Here is a 24217-nt window from a genome sequence, read left to right as displayed (position 1 = left end):
GCCGGTGCAAGTCGATTCTGGGGGGACGTGTGTAGCCGCTACCGCTGGGTTTACACAATCGCCTTGCACCTACCAAGGACGCGGAGCGATCACCATGCCGCCGGGCTCGTCCAGGACACCCGGGCAGGCCCGCGCTCAACTTGCCAGGCCTCGGCCGGGACGCCCGGGCATGCCCGGGCATGCCCACCCTCGACTTGCCAGGCCGCGGCCAGGATGCCTGGCCACGCCCCCTCTCGCCTTTCCCGGGCATACGCTCCGGGATAATGTGTGTATATATATTGCTGCCCGATAAACGGGCTTTTCAGAGTACCCGAGTTGTTTTGTGACAATAAAGAAACTCGGACGAATTCCAGCTTTTTGTCGCGTCCATTCTTCCGATTACGTGGGAGCACAGCTCCTTCAATAACTCAAAAACCACTTACTCTATGATGCAAAACTTTACAAATGTTATCCAACACCATTACTGCATATAGTTTGAAAATTATGACATCATAGGTCACGGGTTTTGGAAGCCACCTTGGACAGAAAAACTAACCTTATCCGATCAGCATGAAACTTCACAAACGTGATCCCATACCCATACATATGCAGAATTTATATTTTTGATGAATTAAAAATAATTCCCGCTGGCTTTCAGTTGCAGATCAACATGGTTGTATAATTTTGACATCCACATCAAAAGAGGCCATCGATCCAACGACCATAATCTTTTCAAGGCAGAAATTTCGAACTTGGTCAGAGAACCAGCAGACAATGGGTGGATATTTTTGAAATGTACAATAAGATTCCGCACGGCCAACAGTGAAAATGAGCACACAGGACAGCCGGCTTAAAAACCACGCTGAGGGACGGTGCACTTAGCGATGCCCTGCCTGCAAAGCACCAGTGTGGCAGTTTATCGTCAGGCCGGGTATCAAACCCAAACTTCACAGCTAAAAACAAGTGCACAATATCTGAGCTATCTCCACACAACTCGTGCATCATCTATTATTTATTTATATATATATAAAAGAAAGTTTTTGTTCGTTACTTGCCGGAAAAGATTCCGGCAAGTATGTTGATCTGTTCGTTTGTTACTTGCCGGAAAAAATTCTGGCAAGTATGTTGATCTGTTCGTTTGTCTGTCTGTTTGTCTGTCTGTCTGTTTGTTACTTGCCGGAAAAAATTCCGGCAAGTATGTTGATCTGTTCGTTTGTCTGTCTGTCTGTCTGTCTGTTTGTTTGCAGCACTGCGTCTACACCGTTGCACGGAGAATCGCCAAACTTTGCACACATATTCGTCTTGCCCTGGAATAGACTGTGCCCAATTTATGACGTCATCGGTCACGTGGTTCGGCCGCCATCTTGGAAAAACCGAAAAACTTTGCACCTCTATATCTCCGAAAGTACTGAATAGAAAAAATTGAGACATGGCTCATTGTAAAGAACTCTCCATGGGGAATAAAATATGTTAATGATGACGTCATAGGTCACGTGGTTCGGCCGCCATCTTGGAAAAACCGAAAAACTTTGCACCTCTATATCTCCGAAAGTACTGAATAGAAAAAATTGACACATGGCTCATTGTAAAGAACTCTCCATGGGGAAAAAAATGTGTTAATGATGACGTCATCAGTCACGTGGTCGGCCGCCATCTTGGAAAAACGGCAAAACTTTGCACCACGATATCTCCAAAATTTCTGAACAGAAAAAATTGAGACATGGCTCATTGTAAAGAACTCTCCATGAGAAATAAAATATGTTAATGATGACGTCATATGTCACGTGGTCGGCCGCCATCTTGGAAAAACGGCAAAAATTTGCACCACTATATCTCCAAAAGTGCTGAACAGAAAAAATTGAGACATGGCTCATTGTAAAGAACTCTCCATGGGGAATAAAATATGTTAATGATGACGTCATATGTCACGTGGTCGGCCGCCATCTTGGAAAAACGGAAAAACTTTGCACCACTATATCTCCAAAAGTGCTGAACAGAAAAAATTGAGACATGGATCATTGTAAAGAACTCTCCATGGGGAATAAAATATGTTAATGATGACGTCATATGTCACTGCCTGCGGTGAGTGAGTGAAAGGCCCTCAGAGATAGCTTCATCGCGGGAGATTCCAATAATTCTGAAAGCTTTGGTTTCAACAGCGTGAAGCCGAGCTAGGTGTGAGGCAGGAGCACCGGCCCATAGGGGAGAACAGTATTCCATTGAGCTGCGGATGAAAGCCTTGTATGTGGTGAGGAGCTCAGGTGTGCCGAGGAAGGACTTCGCACGACGGAGGATGCCCAGTCGGCGACTGGCTTTGGAGGCCAGCTTGGAAATGTGGTTTTCCCAAGAAAGATCATGGCAGATAGTGAGACCCAAAATCTTGAGCGACAGAACTTCTTGGAGAGGATTGTTGAGAAAGTAGATGGGAGGGTTGTCCAGTCGATCTTTTCGGAGAGACATAGTAAGAGTGTGAGATTTGTCAGGATTGAAAGACATGTTCCACTTGTTTGACCAGTCTGTGATTTTGTCCAGGTCTTCAGAGAGTGAGGAGGCAGCAGACTGCCGATCTGAGGGAAGAGGAATGGAGCGGCAGAGAGTGGAGTCATCAGCAAAGAGATAGAGAGGATTTTCGAGAGAGTCAGAGAGATCATTGATGAAGACCAGAAAAAGCACGGGGCCCAGAACACTGCCTTGGGGAACTCCAGCCTGAACAGGAAGAGGAGATGAGAGAAACCCATTCAGGGCCACACGTTGACGACGACTAGAGAGGAAGTCCGCCAGCCATGCGTGGAGATTTCCATGGATACCAAAGGAGGAGAGTTTGGTGAGCAGAGCGGGGTGCCAGACCGTGTCGAAGGCACGTGATATGTCGAGGGAGACAGCTCTAATTTCCTGTTTGGCATTGAGGACCTCCATCCATTGTTGAGACAGCAGAAGCAGCATGTCCAGAGTAGAGTGACCTGGTCTGAAACCAAATTGATGATCAGAGATCAAGCCATTGGAGAAGAGGAAAGATTTCATATCAGAAGCAATGATGGATTCCATGACTTTGCTGATAATTGGGAGAAGGCTGATTGGTCTGTAGTTGCTAGGATCTGTTTTTGCACCTTTTTTGTGCAAAGCGGTGATGTTGGCTGATTTCCAAGCAGATGGCAGTTGACCTTGAGCAAAAGAGAGGGTGAAGAGAACAGAGAGAGGGTGAGATAGAGCAGCAGAGCAGGATTTTAGGACCCGTGGGCTGATGCCGTCGGGTCCAGTTGCAGAATCAGAGTCGAGGGTTGACAGAAACTTTTCCACCTTGTCAGGAGGAAAGGACACGGAGTCCAGGAGCAGCAGGGTACGACTGGGTATGGTGGGTACAGAGAGGGATGGGTTTGGGACACAAGATTTAGAGGCAAACACAGAGTTGAGGCATTCAGCTTTTTCACGTGCGGAGTCAGCTGTGTAGCCGTTTGAGGTAAGGGAGGGGATGGAGGGGGAACAAACACCAGAAACGGATTTGACCAGACGCCACCAGGATTTGGAAGAGGGAGACAGATAAGAGAGTTCGGTCTTGAGAACGGAGAGATATTGTTTCCTGGCTCTCCTGAGGGTGGACACACACTTGTTTCGGGCTTTGTGAAAGGAAATGAGATTTCCTTCCGTTGGATTTGCTTTCCAGGAGACGAAGGCAAGTTGTTTCTGGGCAACAGCCTCACCACAAGACATGGCTCATTGTAAAGAACTCTCCATGGGGAATAAAATATGTTAATGATGACGTCATCTATCACGTGTTTCAGCCGCCATATTTGTTCTAAATGGCCGATAAAAAAGTACATTCCGGCACGTCCTCGGTCTCTGACCGATTTTTCATCTGTCTGTCTGTCTGTTTGCAGCACTACGTCTTCACCGTTGTACATAGAATCGCCAAACTTTGCACATGTATTTGTCTTGCCCTGGAATAGACTGTGCCCAATTGATGACGTCTTCGGTCACGTGGTTCGGCCGCCATATTTGTCCTAAATGGCCGATAAAGTAAATGCCGGCAAGTCCTCGGTCTCTGACCGATTTTTACTTGCCGGAAAAGATTCCGGCAAGTATGTTGATCTGTTCGTTTGTCTGTCTGTCTGTCTGTCTGTTTGCAGCACTGCGTCTACACCGTTGCACGGAGAATCGCCAAACTTTGCACACATATTCGTCTTGCCCTGGAATAGACTGTGCCCAATTTATGACGTCATCGGTCACGTGGTTCGGCGCCATCTTGGAAAAACCGAAAAACTTTGCACCTCTATCTCCGAAAGTACTGAATAGAAAAATTGAGACATGGCTCATTGTAAAGAACTCCCCATTGGGAATAAAACATGTTAATGATGACGTCATAGGTCACGTGGTTCGGCCGCCATCTTGGAAAAACCGAAAAACGTTGCGCCACTATATCTCCAAAAGTGCTGAACAGAAAAAATTGAGACATGGCTCATTGTAAAAAACTCTCCATGGGGAATAAAATATGTTAATGATAACGTCATATGTCACGTGGTCGGCCGCCATCTTGGAAAAACGGCAAAACTTTGCACCACTATATCTCCAAAAGTGCTGAACAGAAAAAATTGAGACATGACTCGTTGTAAAGAACTCTCCATGGGGAATAAAATATGTAAATGATGACGTCATGTGTCACGTGGTTCGGCCGCCATCTTGGAAATACCGAAAAACTTAGCACCTCTGTATCTCCAAAAGTGCTGAATATAAAAAATTGAGACATGGCTCATGGTAAAGAACTCTCCCTCCATGGGGAATAAAATATGTTAATAATGACGTCAGTCACGTGGTTCGACCGCCATATATGTCCTAAATGGCCAATAACAAAAGTAAATTCCGGCAAGTCCTCGGTCTCTGACCGATTTTTCATTTGTTTGTTTGTTTGTCTGCATGCGCTAACCTCCTAAACCGTGAAAGATAGGAGGAAACCTCTGAAACAAAAAATGCCGGGATGGGCCCCGGGAAGGTTTTCGGCTAGGTGGAGAGGCCGGTCGAAGCTGCCTAGGCCAGGTGGGCCCATTTCGCAATAAATCTTCTCCTTCTTCCTAAATTCTCTTGAAGTACAACTTATGCACTTAATAGGAATATCTGACTGATTGCAACACATGCTTTCAAAATTCTCTCTCGTGGGGCCCGACAAAAGAAAGAACAAGGAATCGTTGAGCACTAACTGATACTGGGCTTGTGTCAGACACAAACAGGGCGTGTGATGTTTCACATCAACAAACACCTCGAGGAAACAGCCAATCACGCAGACGCGAGCAACTTGGCACAAATGGTCCAACTTAGTTTCAGATCTCGCTTGCACAAAGCAGTTGTAAATTTGGGCCTAAGCATTTCACGATAATGTTTACTTACCGAGGACTGCATTAAATTAATAATATAATGCAGAAACAAATGTCCCATCACATGAAGTTCCATTTTGCATGTCGAGCACCAAAGTGGAATAAACAACTAAACTGGTAAGAAAATAAAAGCATTTAAAATATTTATATGATCACACTTCAACACTCAACTGATTACCTTCTGCTGCAAAGACTCCACAAACCACTGTTCTCCCAAGAAGTTGCAAGCCATGTCCACATCGCCATTGTAGAAAAGGATGCGGTATTTCTGCAGGAGGATAGTTCCAGTATAAACTTCCAGCAAGAGGTGTTACAGGTATTTTTTTTTTAATGAGAACGAGTCTCACTCATGATACTTTGAAGATTAAAGGTACTAACCAATGATGACAACAACTTCAGGTACTGGTTTGTCATGTCTTCATAGATAGTCTTGTAATGCAGGCCCACTTCATAACTGTGGTGGGGTGAACATCATGAAGTTTATGCAGATCAGAATGTTAAGAAAACTTCTTTTTTTTTGGCTTACTACATTAAGGGTGAAACTGTGAGACGGGCAAAGGGAAAATTGATAATGAGGGAGAGGGAGGCAGGACCATCGATACAACAACAACATGCATTTTAAGGCCCTTTTCCCTGCTAGAGCAGGGGTCAGCCTTCCGGTCCCCATGATATAATCTTCTCCATTTTGCACTATTTTCTGCATCTTCCCTTGTTAACCCCCTTGCCCGCATTTCTTCTTCCACCATCTTCAGCCAAGTATTTCTAGGTCTTCCCCATCCTCTACTTCCTTCTACATTTATTTCCATCACTTTTGTCAACCAGTCACTTTCATCCTTCCTCAACACAGACCAAACCATCTCAAACTGTTTCTCTTCACAGCATCCATCACAGGCTCTATTCCCATCATCTTTCGCAATTCATCATTTGTCTTCCTCTCTCTCAACGATACTCCACACATCCACCGAACCATTCGCATTTCCACCCTTTCCAGCCTTCGTTGCTGCTCTACGTTCATTACCCATGTCTCGCTCCCATAAATCATAACACTTCTCACACATGCAGCATACACCTTTCCCTTCAGCTTCAACGACACTCCCCTCCTTGTCAGCACACCACTCAGTTCCTGAAACTTCTTCCATGCATATCTCACTCCAGCAACCGTTGCCGAGTCTGATCCACCTTCTCCATTCAGCATGTCTCCTAGGTAGCAAAATGTTTTCAGAGGCAGGACCATCAATGAGGAAGAAAAACAGGGAATGGAGAGGCTATTAGTGCTGATGAGGAGGAACACGTTGTACCTTGTGAGGACACAAATGAGGGACAAAGGGAGGGGGAGTGAGCACCAACAAGGAGGATGAGGAAGAAGGGGGAGGAAAGGCACGTATGCTCACGAGGAAGAAAGGGAAGAGTAAGAGTGCTGTCGAAGAGGAGAAATTGGGATAAAGAGTTCCAAAAATGAGGAAGGGAGGGAGCAGAATACCGTAAGTACCGAATACCTGAAGAATACCGTCATATGCAGCAGCTGACTCCTTGGTTGAATAAGTTCTTAGAGTGAGACTCAAAACCCGGTGTGTACCCCGGTTTCGAATAGGTACACCGTATCCCTGTGTGTCGTAAGAGGCGACTAAAAGGGTTGGCGTCAGGAAGGGCATCCGGCCATAAAAACATTGCCTCAAAAAGAGAACCATGACAATTACAACTACATATGGGCAGGGTACAGCCCCAAGTACCCCGTGGGGGACCGCACTCCCTCTCGTCAAAACTCAAGGTGGGGAACCCGATCGAAGCAAAGGTGGAAATCACTCCATTTATGACGACGAAACGTCTGATGCCCGACGTGGAGATCGGTTTCTGAGGTTTGGGACATGGAATGTAGGGACAATGACAGGGAGATCAGGAGAAGTGGTGGAAGTATTGGTCAGAAGAAGAGTGGACATATGTTGTGTGCAGGAGACGAGATGGAAGGGAAGTGGTGTGAGAATGATGAAGGGCAGGCAGGGACAGAAATAGAAGTTTGTGTGGCAAGGGTGCCCGGAAGGTGTGAATGGTGTTGGTGTCCTGTTTTCTGAGGAGTTTGTAGCCAGTGTGGTGAGTGTGACTGGAGTGAGTGAAAGGTTGATGATGGTGAAAATGATGATTGGAAAGCTCTAGGTGAACGTCATCTCGGGATATTGTTCCGTGTTCCTCCCCGACCTCCTGGTCTCGGTATACCTCCGAGCCCCGAGAGGAGTCACGGCAGAAAAATATGTTATTCTGTGTCAGTAATCAATAGTGAAACCGCACCAAGGATTATAAACGAACAGATGTTGTATTAAATAGCACACACAATAATGAATGTACAACCAATAGCAATCAAAGTGAACTCAATATGTCTTAAGATGGTACCATCTGCTAAAATAAGATAACTCACTGCACCCTCCCAGTGACTGGAAAAGAACCCTCCTCAATGTCTCTATAACTCAAAGGTGATCCCGGCGAAGAGGCGAGCAATGAGGCGTAGGCAAAGCGTGGCCAGTCACGTGGTCCAAAGCAACATCAAACTGGCGGCGGAAAGGGAAATCCCAAAGGCGCGATCCAGATGTGCACGTTCGCATTTCAATCAGCGACCCGCAACGTATTCTTCAAACGCCGCTTTCGCGCACACACATCACCGGCAGACGACCGGAGGGTGAGAAAAGCTGACGCGTAGCAAAACCTTTTTCGGTCAATGCAGCGCGCGGTGCAAAATGGCCGACGGCTCTTACTTGAGTCGAAGCGCCTAGGCGAGGATTCCTCGGACCCTCAACGCCTATACCTGACTACGCAGGTTTCTCAATACTCCAGCGATAACCCCTATCGCAGGAAATTCCTTTCAAGGAGACTCAAAGGTTACTCGTGGCTTTCGTTCGATCACGCTCGCTACGGAGCTTCAAGACACGCATCTTCTTCCCCTTTTCTCCTCCGCCTTCTTCTTCCTCTCCTCTCTCGTCGTCTTCCGGTTCTCGATCCGGCTTCCTGTCTCTTTTTTTTTTTTCCTGAGCGCTTTTAACCTTTTAACCACAATAACCATTTCCCTTAAACAACAATAACCATCATACCTAGAACCAGAAATATCTCAAGTGGATGAAAACCACAACCACGGAAGTGCCGAATCCGTAACACTTCCCCCCCTCACGAAAGAAATTTTGAACACAGCGAAAACTTTCTTTGCAGGCAACTCTTTAAACAAACAAAAGTAAACTCACAACCCAAATCATCAATTCCCATGAACAACAACAATCAATATTTCCCAAAAATAAAGCAACAAAACTTCGAACAACCCACAGAGATTTCCAAAGTTAATTGCCTCTGGACAAAGCGTCAGCCACGACATTGTCCCTGCCCTTTACATGTTCAATTTCCAAGTTGAACCCCTGCAAAGCCAAACTCCATCTCAGCACCCTCTGATTTTTTACTTTTAGTTTCTTTTGAATGAAGGTTAAGGGGTGGTGATCAAAATCCAAAGTCAAGCAAATCTACAGCACTTTTTCAGGGAGGCCGAGCTGAGAGCCAGGTTCCATGGTGGTTGGGTGGTGAGGCCTGGAAGTATTCACTACATGGACGCCTTTAGGAACGTGGAGTTCATGGTTAATCCATGTAGGAAAGTTCACTAGATGGACGCCTTTAGGAACGTGGCGTTCACGGTTAATCCGTGTAGGAATCTTGGCTCGGCTGCTCCGCAGCATTCAGTGCTTCAACTCTTCCGAACTTTCATAATAATCACGGTGGTACCGCTTGTCACTGTAGTCACATGAATAGCGGTCTCCTTCTCGGCCACTACTCTGATAATCCTTCCTTCGGGAGCTGCCGTAACACTGGGAGACTCCATAATAATATCGATTGCGGCCACCACCAAAACTACTACTCCGTTGTCCTCCTCTGAAGCCCCCTCGACACCTATGAAATGCCTTCCCTACTGTTATGGTCCGACCCTCCAACTCCTTGCTATTCAGATCCTTTTCTGCATCTCTGGCGTCCTTTGAGTTTTCAAACGTGACAAAGCCAAACCCTCTTGACTTTTGTGTCTCCCTGTCTTTTATCAGCAGCACTTCCAAAAGTGGTCCATATTTGCTGAAGGCAGACTCCAGAACATCTTCCTTTGTTTTGAAGTTCAGTCCACCTACAAAGAGCTTGCCAATATTGCCTCCATCCCTGACTTGCGTGTGCTGACACTTAGTTTCAGGGTACTTCCTCTTCTCTTCTGGGCGCTTCCTACTAGGCTTTTCAACAAACATCGGGTTCCCAGAAACTTGACCACCGGCCAAATCATTCGCGATAACAAAAGATACTCCCTCTACAGGAAGAGTGGCTTGTAAACCTACGGTGACTGGTCCTGACACCAAATCAGACTCTAAATGGATGACATGAAGTGGAGCTTTAACACAGCCACCAACCCCCTGTAAACGAACACTAAAACCAGTTGCCGTCTTCTCTGACAATGGCAAAATGCCTTCAAGCAACAAAGATTGATGTGCTCCTGTGTCCCTCAATACCCTAACCGGTTTCTGGTTAGTCGAGTCTCCATCCAATGACACAAACCAAACCCCTCTGAAATAAATGGTTGGTAACCCTTTTGAGGGCGATTTCTCACATTTGCCATTGCATTCGGAGTTGTACTAGTCTGACTCCGCTCCTGATTTTGCCTTTCCATAGCATAACATCGGGACATCAAGTGTCCAGGTTTATTGCAAAAAGCGTAAGTAGGCCCGGAGGAGAAGCTCGTGGTTTGTCTCGAGCCCCCCGGAGGATAAGTCTGCCTTGGAACTGTTGTCTTCTGATTTCTAGAAGTCGTAGTATCAGAGTGGTCCTCATAGTCATCTCGAGGCCGCCCCCATGAATTTTCGTTCTCCACGCCGGATGTACCATAGCTCCCCTGTTTAAGTCTAGGCGAGAAGTTAGGTTTGTGGAACCCCATCCTGTGTGTTAAGGCATAGTCATCTGCCATGGTTGCTGCCTCATACAACTTTGGTACTTTCCTTTCCTCCAGATGTACTTTAATGTCCTCGTGGACACACTGTTGGAATTCCTCCACCAGGATCAATTGTCGCAATAGTTCGAAGTCTTTCCCAACCCCTTTTGAATCGCACCACCGATCAAACATGGTTTCTTTCATTCTGGCAAACTCCACATGGGTCTCACTCTCCCTCTTCCTGGCATTCCGGATTTTTTGCCGGTAAGCTTCAGGGACCAATTCATAGGCTTTGAGAATGGTTTTCTTCACTATCTCATAATCTGCACATTGGTCAATCGGTAAAGCCGAATAAATATCTTGAGCTTTACCCACCAGAACACTTTGCACTAACATGGTCCAGGACTCCTCAGGCCATTTTAGCAGTTGAGCCACTTTCTCAAAGTGTAAAAAAAACTTGCCTACCTCCTTTTCATTGAAGAGTGGAACCAGCCTCACATGTCTGCCAACATCCCAGGTGTTCTGACTAGGTGTCGAACCAGTCGGCATGGATGGTACCTCTTCCCGTTTATTCATTAAATCCAGCTCCTTGAGTTTAATTTCCTGCTGAAGCGCCATTTCACGTTCCCTTAACTCCCTTTCGGCTTTTCTCTCCTCTGCTTCGAGTTCCCTTGCAGCTCTCCTTTCCTCTGCTTTTTTCTCTTCTAACCTTTCCTGGAGTTCTCGTTCAACTCTCCTTTCCTCTGCTTTTCTTTCATCGAGTTCTCTTGCAGCTCTCGTTTCCTCTGTTCTTTCCTGTTCTCTTCTTTCTTCGAGTTATCTTTCCTGTGCTGCTCTTCATTCCTCGAGTTCTCTTGCAGCTCTCCTTTCCTCTGCTTTTGACCTTTCCTGGCTCTGCAATTGCCTCTCCATTTTCAGGAGCTCCACATTTTCTTGTTCCTCGGGTAACCAATCCAAGGCTCCCTCTTCCCATGTTCCTTGTCCCACCAGAGATTCTATCACCAATCTCTGCATCTCTGCTTTCCTCATATTCGCTCGGACCTCCAAGCCAAAATGTCTGGCCAATACCCAAGAGGTCCGATTTTTTTAATGCTTGGAACTGTGCCTCACTAGGGGACGCCGCAAACTTTCCTGCGTCAAACACCATGGTGACTATCCGTTAACACCTGTTAACCTTCACACAAAAATTTTCCAATTTTTTAAAAATTTGGGAATGTTGGGAAAAAATTTCCAAATTTGGGAATTCTGGGAATGTTAGGGAATTCTATCCCAGACGAGCCCCCAATTTCTGTTACACGTTCTTCCCCGACCTCCTGGTCTCGGTATACCTCCGAGCCCCGAGAGGAGCCACGGCAGAAAAATGTTATTCTGTGTCAGTAATCAATAGTGAAACCACACCAAGGATTATAAACGAACAGATGTTGTATGAAAAATCACACACAATAATGAAGGTACAACCAATAGCAATCAAAGTGCACTCAATATATCTTAAGATGGAAACATCTGCTAAAATAAGATAACTCACTGCGCTCTCCCAGTGACTGGAAAAGAACCCTCCTCAATGTCTCTATAACTCAAAGGTGATCCCGGCGAAGAGACGATGAGGCGAGCAATGAGGCGTAGGCAAAGTGTGACCAGTCACGTGGTCCAAAGCAACATCAAACTGGCGGCGGAAAAGGAAATCCCAAAGGCGCGATCCAGACGTGCACGTTCGCAGTTCAATCAGCGACCCGCAACATATTCTTCAAACGCCGCTTTCGCGCACACACATACCCGGCAGACGACCGGAGGGTGAGAAAAGCTGACGCGTAGCAAAACCTTTTTCGGTCAATGCAGCGCGCGGTGCAAAATGGCCGACGGCTCTTACTTAGCGTCTAGGCGAGGATTCTCCGGAACCTCAACGCCTATAGTTGACTACGCAGGTTTCTCAATACTCCAGCGATAACCCCTATCGCAGGAAATTCCTTTGAAGGAGACTCAAAGGTTACTCGCGGCTTTCGTTCGATCACGCTCGCTACGGAGCTTCAAGACACGCGTCTTCTTCCCCTTCTCTCCTTCCGCCTTCTTCTTCCTCTCCTCTCTCGTCGTCTTCCGGTTCTCGATCCTGCTTCCTGTCTCTTTTTTTAAATTATGCTGAGCGCTTTTAACCTTTTAACCACAATAACCATTTCCCTTAAACAACAATAACCATAACACCTAGAACCAGAAATGTCTCAAGTGGATGAAAACCACAACCACGGAAGTGCCGAATCCGAACAATATGCTCCGCAGGTTGGTCGGAGCGATGAAGGGAAGGACAAGTTCTGGTGTGCGATAGAGAAGCTGATGGAAAACGTGAAAGATGAGGAAGTTGTTGTGGTAGGAGGAGACCTAAATGGACATGTGGGAAGGAGTATGGACGGTTTTGAGGGAGTTCATGGGGGTTATGGATATGGTGTGAGAAATGGAGAAGGTGAAAGGATTTTGGAGTTTGCTGATGGAGCTGATTTATTGATTTGTAATACTCAGTTCCAGAAAGAGGAAAATAAGCTTGTTAGATACAAGTCAGGTGGGTCGACGACAACCGTTGACTACCTGCTGGTGCGTAAGCGATATAGGGGGCACCTCCGGGACACAAAGATGATCCCGGGGTAGGAGGCTGTTTCACAGCACCACTTGGTTGTCTGCAACATACGGGTGAAAGGTGTGAGGAGAGCTCGGCGGGTGAAGTACCAACCGAGAATGAAGATGTGGAGGTTGAAAGAGGTGACAGTGAGGGAGGCATTAAAAGAGAGGCTGAGTATGGTAGAGGATGATGTGGTTGAGCTTGAAAGTAGTTGGATGTCAATGAAAGATAGTCTGTTGAGAGCCTTTGCTGAGGTATGTGGATGGACAAAAGGATCACCGAGGCACTCGGAAACATGGTGGTGGGATGATGAAGTTGGAAAGAAGATTGACGAGAAGAGGAAGAAGTTCAAGGAGTGGCAGAAGGTGAAGGGTATGGGGGCAGAAAAGGCAGAGCATGAAAGTTATAGGGCAGCCAAGAAGGCTGCAAAGAAAGAGGTAGCAAAGGCGCAGGAGGCATGGAGGAAAATGTTCGGAGAACGCTTGGATTTGGAAGAGGGTCAGAGAGCAGTATTCAGGATAGCAAAGCAGATAGCGAAAGAGAGATGTGATGTGATGGGGGTGAGTTGCTTGAAGGATGAAGTGGGACAAATCGTTGTGGACCCAGATAGAATTAAAGGAAGATGGAAAAGATATATGGAAATACTGTTGAATGCAGTGAATGAATGGGATGGCAACATAGAGAGTAACCCAGTTTTAGGACCGGCAGAGAACATAACAGAGAAGGAAGTTGAGGAAGCGATAAAAGCAATGAAGAGTAGAAAAGCGGGAGGGCCGACGGGAGTTGTGGGAGATATGCTGAAGGCAGCAGGTAGTTGGGGTGTGAAGAGAATGACAGAGATCTGTAATCTGGTGGTGAAAGAAGGCCGCATTCCAGTGGATTGGGAACTGAGTACCCTCGTCCCTCTACACAAGGGAAAAGGTGACCCTCTGGACTGTGGCTCGTATCGAGCGATAAAGTTATTGGAGCATGAAATGAAGGTATTGGAAAGGGTGTTGGAGAGGAGGATAAGGAAGAAAGTGAAGATTGACGAAATGCAGTTTGGAGTTATGCCAGGAAGAGGAATGACAGAAGTGCTTTTTATTGTGAGGCAGTTGCAGGAGAAGTACATGGAGAAGAGGAAGAAGTTGTTCCTTGGGTTTGTTGATCTGGAGAAAGCATTCGATAGGGTTCCATGTGAAGTAGTGACATGGGCATTGAGGAAGTTAGGAGTGGAGGAATGGTTGATCAGAGCAGTGATGGCAATGTACAAAAGAGCGCGCACAGCTGTAAGGACGAAGGACGGGAACAGTGGTGAGTTTGAGGTGAAGGTGGGAGTGCATCCGGGATCCGGTACTCAGTCCACTACTATTTGTAGCTGTGATGGAGGTGCTGGCTCGGAACGTAAAGGAGGGTTTACCGTGGGAGTTGTTGTATGCAGATGATCTGGAGTTGATTGCAGAAAGTATGGATGGACTGAAGGAGAAGATGAACAAGTGGAAGGAATGTATGGAGACAAAAGGTCTGAAGGTGAATATCGGAAAGACGAAGGTGATGGCAAGTGGTAAAGCATGTGTTGAGGTCGAAAGAACTGGGAAGTGGCCAGGTGCTGTGTGCAGAAAGGGTGTCGGAGTGAATTCCATTCAATGTACAATGTGCGCTGAGTGGGTTCATCAAAAATGTAGTGGTTTGAGAGGGTCATTAACCAGTGTGGCAGCTACATTCAAATGTAAGGTGTGCACAGAGGGAGCTGCAGATGGAGGAAATGTTGAGTTGGATCTTGGAGACGGCGTGAAGCTGGAAGGTGTGAAAACATTTTGCTACCTCGGAGACATGCTGAATGGAGAATGTGGATCAGACTCGGCAACGGTTGCTGGAGGGAGATGTGCATGGAAGACGTTTCGGGAACTGAGTGGCGTGCTGACGAGGAGGGGAGTGTCGTTGAAGCTGAAGGGAAAGGTGTATGCTGCATGTGTGAGAAGTGTTATGATTTATGGGAGTGAGACATGGGTAATGAACGTAGAGCAGCAACGAAGGCTGGAAAGGGTGTAAATGCAAATGGTTTGGTGGATGTGTGGAGTATTGTTGAGAGAAAGGAAGACAAATGATGAATTGCGAAAGATGATGGGAATAGAGCCTGTGATGGATGTTGTGAAGAGAAACAGTTTGAGATGGTTTGGTCATGTGTTGAGGAAGGATGAAAGTGACTGGTTGAGAAGAGTGATGGAAATGAATGTAGAAGGAAGTAGAGGATGGGGGAAGACCGAGAAAGACTTGGCTAAAGATGGTCGAAGAAGAAATGCGGGCAAGGGGGTTAACAAGGAGAGATGCAGAAAATATGGCAAAATGGAGAAGATTGTCATGGGGACCGCAAGGCTGTCCCCCACTCTTGCAGGGAAAATGGCCTTAAAATGCCTGTTGTTTGTTGATGTAGTGAGACTATGCCGTCGATGCTGTGCCCCCTCCCCCCCCCCCCCCTTTTTACTGGAGTAGCTCATGGTGGTGTTGTTTGCAATTGTATGTCCAGAGCTAAACTCTTCAGGAATCCACTAATTGAAGGTCCAGGAACAATATTTGGTTGGTAACACATTTCCCATTGCGGGCGAAATGGGTGAAATGACCACGCCCTTTTTGCGCGAAGTACTACCATCCGCCGCGACTGTATCTCCAGAACCGTTGGACATAGGAGGTTGCCTGACCACTCAAAATGTGCGGAATGGCCACATTATGGGGGGTCAGTAATACATTGTCATATCCAAAAGTCAATGGTTTTAAGATAATTACCAAAAACCGATTTCAGCATGTTACGCACCACAATTATACAATACCACCAAGGCCACAACATATGTATAACACTTTATCATATTGTCCCTGTTGTACCTTTTGCATATTGTTCCTATTTTGGAATTTAATTATTTGGATTTCTACACTTTTTGGCTTTACTACAGCCACAAAACGTCACACAATTTATGTTCCTTTCTCTGCAAGTGCACGTTTTGGTACTCATACATGATGTTGGGCATTTGCATGGAGGGGGCAGGTCAATGGACCGCTACTTTCAATGGACCGCTACAGATCACACCGCCCCCAACAGTGGATGCAGTTCATGAAGTACATGTTCCCAAACACCAGCGACACCAACACAGATGAATGGCTCCTGAACTTTGACACGCTGTTTCAGTTTATGCATTATTGGTTAAGTTCTGGAAGAAGTAAAACTCCATTTCACTGTCGCTTGACACAAAGTGTCCACAACCTGTCAAGATCAAGACAGCTGATTGACATCATGAATAGGTTGAACTTAGCCATCAGCTATGATTCAATGAAGAGGATCAACACTTCGGTGGCCCAAAAGATGGTGGAGGATACCCTACCCAACAGATGTCCTGTGTCGTCAATGATCTCTGAATGGCATGTTGTCCAAGGCGCAATGGACAATTTTGACCATACAGAGAACACAGTTTCAGGAAAAGATTCCAGTCATGACACTGTTCTAGTCATATTTCAGAACCAACCGAGAGATAGTTATTCTGAGGACATTCAGATGACAAGCTGCTCAACACCACTAGGAAAGAGAAAGTTTGCTGATGTGCTGCCATGCCAGGTCATTGAGAAGTCACACCTTGTCAAAGGCACTGGTGATATAACGGAGACATTTTCAACGACACCATACAACGACAATCGAAAGCACAGTGTTGATGATGATTATTTCCTTTGGTGCATGGCAAGACAAAATTACACAGATCGCGAGGAGGGCTCTTTTCCTAGCTTCACAGCAACAATGAGTGCACTCCAGGATCCACTGAAGTTTGATGTTACAAAGAAGTAATTTGTACCCATCCTTCCATATGTCTCAACCCAAATGGACACAATATTTACATCCATGATTAACTTTCAGGATGTCTTGAAACAAAAGAATACCGTGTCAGGGGCATTGTGGTCTGATGAAGGGGAGTATGCAATCGCCAAGGAAATCCAGCTGTTGAAGCCAGATCAGTTTGGTAACATATTCTTTGGAATGGGACCTTTTCACATGGAGAAGATTGTCATCGCTTGCCTTGGGAAGTTTTTAGGCTGTATCGGTATTGATCTGGCTTTGATTGAGACTGAAGCCTTTGGCAAGCTTGTTGTAGAGAATAGTGTCATGACTGGAGGTCACTATTGCAAAGGCAAGGAGGCAATGAGTCTTGTATCAGAGGTGATGACAGTTCTTATGTTTGAGCAGTTTCAAGCTGACCAGGACAGTACTAGTTGTGAATTAGACCAGCAAATAGAGACCATGGAAACTAAGATGCAGCAGGCTTTAGATGTTGACCATGCAGAGTTCAGAGAGATTTGGGAAGAAAGCAAGATCTTACATGCAGACTTGAAGAAGTCTTTCACAGAATGGAAAGAAACAGCCTGTACTGAGAATGTGAGGTACTGGAGCTTGTTTCTGGATGAGCTGTATCCTATCCTGAGAGATCTGACACACTCTATTCGGCAAGGCGATTGGCATCTTTTCGTTTCAGCTGTGCAGAGGTGCATGCCTTTGTTCTTCGGGTTTGGCCGGACGAACTATTGCAGATGGGGTACGCTGTTCCTTGAAGATTGCCTGGACATACAAAGGAAGTTCCCGGGTATCTACCGATGCTTTACAGATGGTGGATGGGTGATGTACCACACTCTCCGACAAGGCAGTGCAGTAGGATTTGACATGGCACTCGAGAAGTGTTGCAATAAACCCGCCAAGGTTGCTGGAGGTATCATTGGGATGACTAGACAGAAAGAAGCAGTAGCCTTATGGAATCTCCTAAAGCATGAGAAAGATCTTCATGTGGCACAGCTGCTGGAATGGTGTAACTTGGGAGACAAAGATGACAGTGAACTGAGCCTACACCATGAGTTCAATCCAAATTCTACGAAGATTGGCCATGATCGTGCGAAGACGCTTCTGGATTACATAAAATCCATCAACAATCCATTCGGCGCTGGAATCAGACTTCAGAACATCTCTACTGAAGCTGACATACCCCAGGAGGTTGTTGACGGATTACTTAAATGCCTGGAAATTGGTGAGAAGAGTTATCAAGAGTTTGTTGAGACCAGATTTCAGGATAAGGAGAAGCACCTACATGATACAATCCCTACCAACCGCAAGACTGTTTTCGTGAAACGTTTCTGTTTCTGTTTGACTGTTTCACAGCAAAGAAATCGATGGCGAAAAAGGATGCTGCAGAAACGATTACGTACATTGACTATGCTAGAGAAAGAGGGTACAGCATGCTAGAACTCCTGAAGTATGAATTGACCAGCACATCCCAGTTCCTCACCACTGAATGTAAAGATGGCATCAAATTGAAGAAGCCCGATAAAGCCTCCTTAACCAGGGAACTTGCCAGTCAACTTCCACAGGAGACGAGGAATGTAAAGAGTGACGCTCAGATGACAATAGTGGACTTCATGGCACTTGTGCGTAAACTAGCGATGAAAAAGATGGGCCTTCACACATTCGGGGAATTGGCTGAGAGTCTTTCCAACAGCATTCTTGCTACAGGCTCCAAGTCCACAAGAATAGACATTATATTTGATGTTTATCTAAAAGCATCAATCAAGCAAATGGAACGGGCACAGAGAAGTTCTTCAGAACAAATCACTATCACCATTAGGTCTGACAATCAGAAACTCCCTGTCGATCTTGCTATGTTCTGGAGCTCAATGTTGAACAAAGTTCGGTTGCAGGAGTATGTCTTCAAGTGGATGCTGCAGGATGTCGAGTCAGACAAGGAGATCTTCTTTGGAGGAGTATATGGGGGTGAATGCAGGAAACTGTTAGCTGGCACTGAAACACAGATCACAGAGCTCTCAAGCAACCAAGAAGAAGCCGACGACAGAATCATGTTCCATATTAATGATGGTGTTGTGAAACACGGGGTTCAATCAGTTTTGGTTGACTCACCTGACACAGATGTCTTTATCAACCTCATCTTCCACTTCAACAAAACCTGGCAACTACAAAAGCTGTACGTGAAGCTTGGTAACCGGAAAACAAAGAAAACTGTACCAGTCCACCTGTTGGTTGATCAACTGGACAACGGTTTGGTGTCGTGTCTCCCAGCCATTCATGCTCTCAGTGGTTGCGACAGTACCAGCAAGGTGGGTCCAAAGCTGTCTGGCCTGAAAGCATCCATGGATCTCTCCCTACTGGAAGGGTTTGGTGTAGAAGAACTGTCACCACAGATGACACGCAATGCTGAAAAGTTCCTTGTGTCTGGGTTAAAGAAGACCGACTGTTCCACTTTCGATGAATATCGATGGGAGCAGTACCACAACTCCAAGAAAGAACTGGACTTCAACCAGCTTATGTGCTGTTCATCAACGATACAAGAACACATAAAGCGAGCATATCTGCAGTGTAAGATGTGGTTGCAAGCCCCAACTCCTGCAGTCACCAAACCAGATCCACTCCAGTATGGGTATGAAGCAACGGATGTTGGCATAACACCAGTGATACTGCCAGTATCGTGCAGGCCCGATGACCTGCCCCCTCCATGCAAATGCCCAACATCATGTATGAGTACCAAAACGTGCACTTGCAGAGAAAGGAACATAAATTGTGTGACGTTTTGTGGCTGTAGTAAAGCCAAAAAGTGTAGAAATCCAAATAATTAAATTCCAAAATAGGAACAATATGCAAAAGGTACAACAGGGACAATATGATAAAGTGTCATACATATGTTGTGGCCTTGGTGGTATTGTATAATTGTGGTGCGTAACATGCTGAAATCGGTTTTTGGTAATTATCTTAAAAACCATTGACTTTTGGATATGACAATGTATTACCGACCCCCCATAATGTGGCCATTCCGCACATTTTGAGTGGTCAGGCAACCTCCTATGTCCAACGGTTCTGGAGATACAGTCGCGGCGGATGGTAGTACTTCGCGCAAAAAGGGCGTGGTCATTTCACCCATTTCGCCCGCAATGGGAAATGTGTTACCAACCAAATATTGTTCCTGGACCTTCAATTAGTGGATTCCTGAAGAGTTTAGCTCTGGACATACAATTGCATACAACACCACCATGAGCTACTGGAGTATTTGGATCAGGTAGGAATTTGTGATTTGTTTTTAGGGTGCCGGTGATAACTCGGTGACTCTTTGCAAAATGTCCCGTCAGATTTTGACCTCCACCAACGACAACCGTTGGCAGGCGGCTCCCCCGGCGTAACACCTTATCCTATGGAAGGTGCACCTCACCCTGTCTGCGAAATGACCAGCGTGACAGTTTATAATCGGGCCGCAAAACGAACCCAGACTAGACGGCTCAAATATGCCAATGCGCTAACCCACCCAGCTATCCTGCCCACCCTATTTGAAGTTGTGAGAGGGAGGGACTGAAAAGAGTGAAGAATGAGTGACCAAGGTCAGCAAAGGTCAGAGCTATGAAGCCTGCTGAGATTTCCACTGGGCTTATAAAAGAAAATGTGCGACAATGACCAGGATTACCTGCAGTTCTTCTCTAACCCCATCAAGTGTGTATATACGAACAAATTGGTCAAGTGCTGTCACAAAGCACTTAGTACAGGATGAAACCAGTGCTTACAGCAGCTTCCTCCCTTAATAGAACCTTTTAAAGTAACCAAAAAACTTTGAAAAGAAGACACAAGAACATCATGTGCGGTGCGTTTTCGACACGCGCTTTGTACTTGGAAGAGATGCTCGGCAGCATCCAACATCCAAGGACATCGGTCTATTGATGAGGGACAAAAAAGGCGATCACAATGCGGTCATCCGACAAGCCATCGGGAAGCATACCAACTGATCCCACAGAGAACAAAACCGAGCCAGACAAGACCATGTTCCAAACCTCTCAAACTGGAGAAAGATCTTGATTACACGCTTAAAGAGACAAACCAAGATAGGCCTTTCGGCCTGTACTTGTGGGAGGCATAAAGAGCTCACTTTCCCAGACTAACCACCAAAGCCCATCTCAGCCATCCTGGCGACAGGAGATTTAACATTATCTGCATCAACATCACCATGTGCTGGTGCTGTCAACCAGAGCACTACACGGACAAGGTAATGATGTTTTAAAAAAAAGAAGAAAAAAAAAGAATCAATTCACAATTTCCCAAAGCGACATTAATAATCATCAGGAAACCTATATTCCTCAATTTACACCAGGTGCGTTTGCTCGGTTCGCGGCCAGGTACGTTGGCGCGGTTCATGGCCAGGTATGTTGGCGCGGTTCACGGCCAGGTACGTTGGCTCTGTTCGTGGCCAGGTACATTGGCGCGGTTCATGGCCAGGTACGTTGGCTCTGTTCGTGGCCAGGTACATTGGAGCGGTTCACGGCCGGTACGTTGGCTCTGTTCGCGGCCAGGTATGTTGGCTCTGTTCGCGGCCAGGTACGTTGGCTCTGTTCGTGGCCAGGTACGTTGGCTCTGTTCGTGGCCAGGTACATGGTTCATGGCCAGGTTCATGGCCAGGTACGTTGGCTCTGTTCGTGGCCAGGTACATTGGAGCGGTTCACGGCCGGTACATTGGCTCTGTTCGCGGCCAGGTATGTTGGCTCTGTTCGCGGCCAGGTACGTTGGCTCTGTTCGTGGCCAGGTACGTTGGCGTGGTTCACGGCCAGGTACGTTGGCGCGGTTCATGGCCAGGTACGTTGGCTCTGTTCGCGGCCAGGTACGTTGGTGCGGTTCACGGCCAGGTACGTTGGCTCTGTCCGTAACGTTGGTTCAGAACCGAGCCAGGTGAGTTTGCTCGGTTCCGGCCAGGTGAGTTTGCTCGGTTCCGGCCTGGTGCATTTGCTCAGTTCGTGGCCAGGTGCGGTTGCTCGGTTCGCGGCCAGGACCATTTGCTCGGTTCATGGCCAGGTGCGTTGGCTTGGTTCGCGGCCAGGTACGTTGGCGCGGTTCATGGCCAGGTACGTTGGCGTGGTTCATGGCCAGGTATGTTGGCTCTGTTCGCGGCCAGGTACGTTGGCTCTGTTCGCGGCCAGGTACGTTGGCTCTGTTCGCGGCCAGGTACGTTGGCTCTGTTCACGACCAGGTACGTTGGCTCTGTTCGCGGCCAGGTGCGTTAGCTCTGTTCGCGGCCAGGGTGAAAGCTCAGATGGCAGAGCACTGGTACGGTTCACCAGAGGATGTGGGTTCGATTCCTAGTCTGGGAATATAATTTTACCACATATGTCGGTTGGTTATTTGCAATCCTGTTCATTTATAAATTGGTATTCTATTGCTCTCCTACTGGACCCATTGACCGATTGGGTTAAAAAAAAAAATTCTACTGGTCCAGTATTTATTTCACTTTCCTTATTGAAACCAGGAGATCCTACTGGTCCACTTTCTTGTGTGACTTTTATGGGATTTGTCCTATTGGCTTCACATGGGATTTTCGATCTGGGCATTAGATGGTGAGTGTGTACTACCTCCACGAAGCTCTGGAAGGAAGAGTGACATCGAACAGCCTCATGGAGTTCCAAAGACTGGAGAAGCAAGCATCAAAAGAGTGCAGAAAACCTGAATTTGGGGAATTATTGTAAGAACATGTGCATCGTAAAGTTGCTGGATGGGGTCGGAGGCCTGAGAGAGAGAAGGGAGCATGATTGGAAGAGAGGTGGTAAAAAATAAACCGAGAGGCACAGACCTTGCACTTTGGCCACATCACAAGAGATTCCAATAATTTTGAGACCTTTAGATTCCAGATTCCAAAAAGACAGATGTAATTCTGCGGTGCCAGTTCAGATGGGAAAGCAGTACCAATGTTATAATGGTTGGTGAGAGATCATATGGTTGGTAAGAGTAACCAATGGGATTTCATAGGCAGGATGAAGCGACATTTATCAAAAAGTACGGCACTTGACGGAGCACATACCTCCGCCAAGCTGAGCAGTTTAGGTGTTGTAGGCCGGATCTAGATCAGGACTTGAACCAGAATCAAATCGGCTTGTTCTTGTCGCCTAACTAACTCGTCCCTCTAGTTGTGTCATAATCGATCCACAACTTTTTGAAATATCATGCTATACCACATATCGTTTTTGGATTCTTCACCATTGAGTAATAGGGCCAAAAAACGATATGTGGTGTATATATATATATATATATATATATATATATATATATATATATATATATATATATATATATATATATATATATATATATATATATATATATATATATATATATATATATATATATATATATATATATATATATACTGTATATATACATACCACATATCGTTTTTGGCCCTATTACTCAATGGTGAAGAATCACTTGAAAAAAAATTTTTTATTGTATCCGGATCGTTCACCAAAATCGAATCAATTTGGCCTTGTCACACATCCACAACCTGTCAACCACATTTTTGTCCGAATCCATCCACAACTTTTTGAGATATCTTGTTCACAAACGAACAGACAAACAGATGAAAAGTCAGAGACAGAGGACTTGCCGGAATGTACTTTTTTAATCGGCCATTTTGGACAAATATGGCGGCCGAACCACGTGACCAATGACGTCATCATTATTTGTTTTCTAAACTAATTTATTCCGAGAATATGCTTAAGAAATTTCATCTTGATCAGCTGAAGTTTTGTACTTGTCGAATTATGACATCATAATGGAGGCACCTATGACATCATCATTAACATATTTTATTCCCCATGGAGAGTTCTTTACAATGTTCTTTGAATGAAGGTATTGGAAAGGGTGTTGGAGAGGAGGATAAGGAAGAAAGTGAAGATCGACGAAATGCAGTTTGGATTTATGCCAGGAAGAGGAACGACAGACGCGCTTTTCATTGTGAGGCAGTTGCAGGAGAAGTACATGGAGAAGTGGAAGAAGTTGTTTCTTGGGTTTGTTTATCTGGAGAAAGCATTTGATAGGGTTCCACGCAAAGTATTGACATGGGCATTGAGGAAGTTTAGGAGTGGAGGAATGGTTGATCAGAGTAATGATGGCAATGTACAAAAGAGCGCGCACAGCTGTAAGGACGAAGGACGGGAACAGTGGTGAGTTTGAGGTGAAGGTGGGAATGCATCAGGGGTCGGTACTAAGTCCACTACTATTTGTAGCTGTGATGGAGGTGCTGGCTCAGAATGTAAAGGAGGGTTTACCGTGGGAGTTGTTGTATGCAGATGATCTGGTGTTGATTGCGGAAAGTGTGGATGGACTGAAGGAAAAGATGAACAAGTGGAAGGAATGTATGGAGACAAAAGGTCTGAAGGTGAATATCGGAAAGACGAAGGTGATGGCAAGTGGTAAAGCATGTGGTGAGGTGAAAAGAACTGGGAAGTGGCCCCTGTGCTGTGTGTAGGAAGGGTGTCGGAGTGAACTCCATTCAATGTACAATGTGCGCTGAGTGGGTTCATCAA

The 24217-nt window shown here is 46.0% G+C and overlaps 1 protein-coding gene across 5 annotated transcripts in view; it reads right to left on the bottom strand.

The window, feature by feature from the left end:
• Positions 1 to 24217, bottom strand: part of CTSA (cathepsin A) — a 222950-nt gene that overhangs the window by 10608 nt on the left and 188125 nt on the right. For all 5 annotated transcript variants that reach the window (XM_078771691.1, XM_078771687.1, XM_078771688.1 and 2 more), the window contains 2 exons: positions 5721 to 5796; positions 5521 to 5610 (listed from right to left, as the gene is read on the bottom strand). In XM_078771691.1, the coding sequence (XP_078627817.1) occupies positions 5521 to 5610; positions 5721 to 5796 (166 nt within the window). The remainder of the gene's footprint in view (positions 1 to 5520; positions 5611 to 5720; positions 5797 to 24217) is intronic.

The sequence above is a fragment of the Myxine glutinosa genome, chromosome 2 (genome assembly GCF_964187855.1).
Source record: "Myxine glutinosa chromosome 2, kmMyxGlut1.1, whole genome shotgun sequence".
Lineage (NCBI taxonomy): Eukaryota > Metazoa > Chordata > Myxini > Myxiniformes > Myxinidae > Myxine > Myxine glutinosa.
Note: the sequence above shows the minus strand (reverse complement) of the source record. Positions and strands in the feature narration are given on the sequence as shown.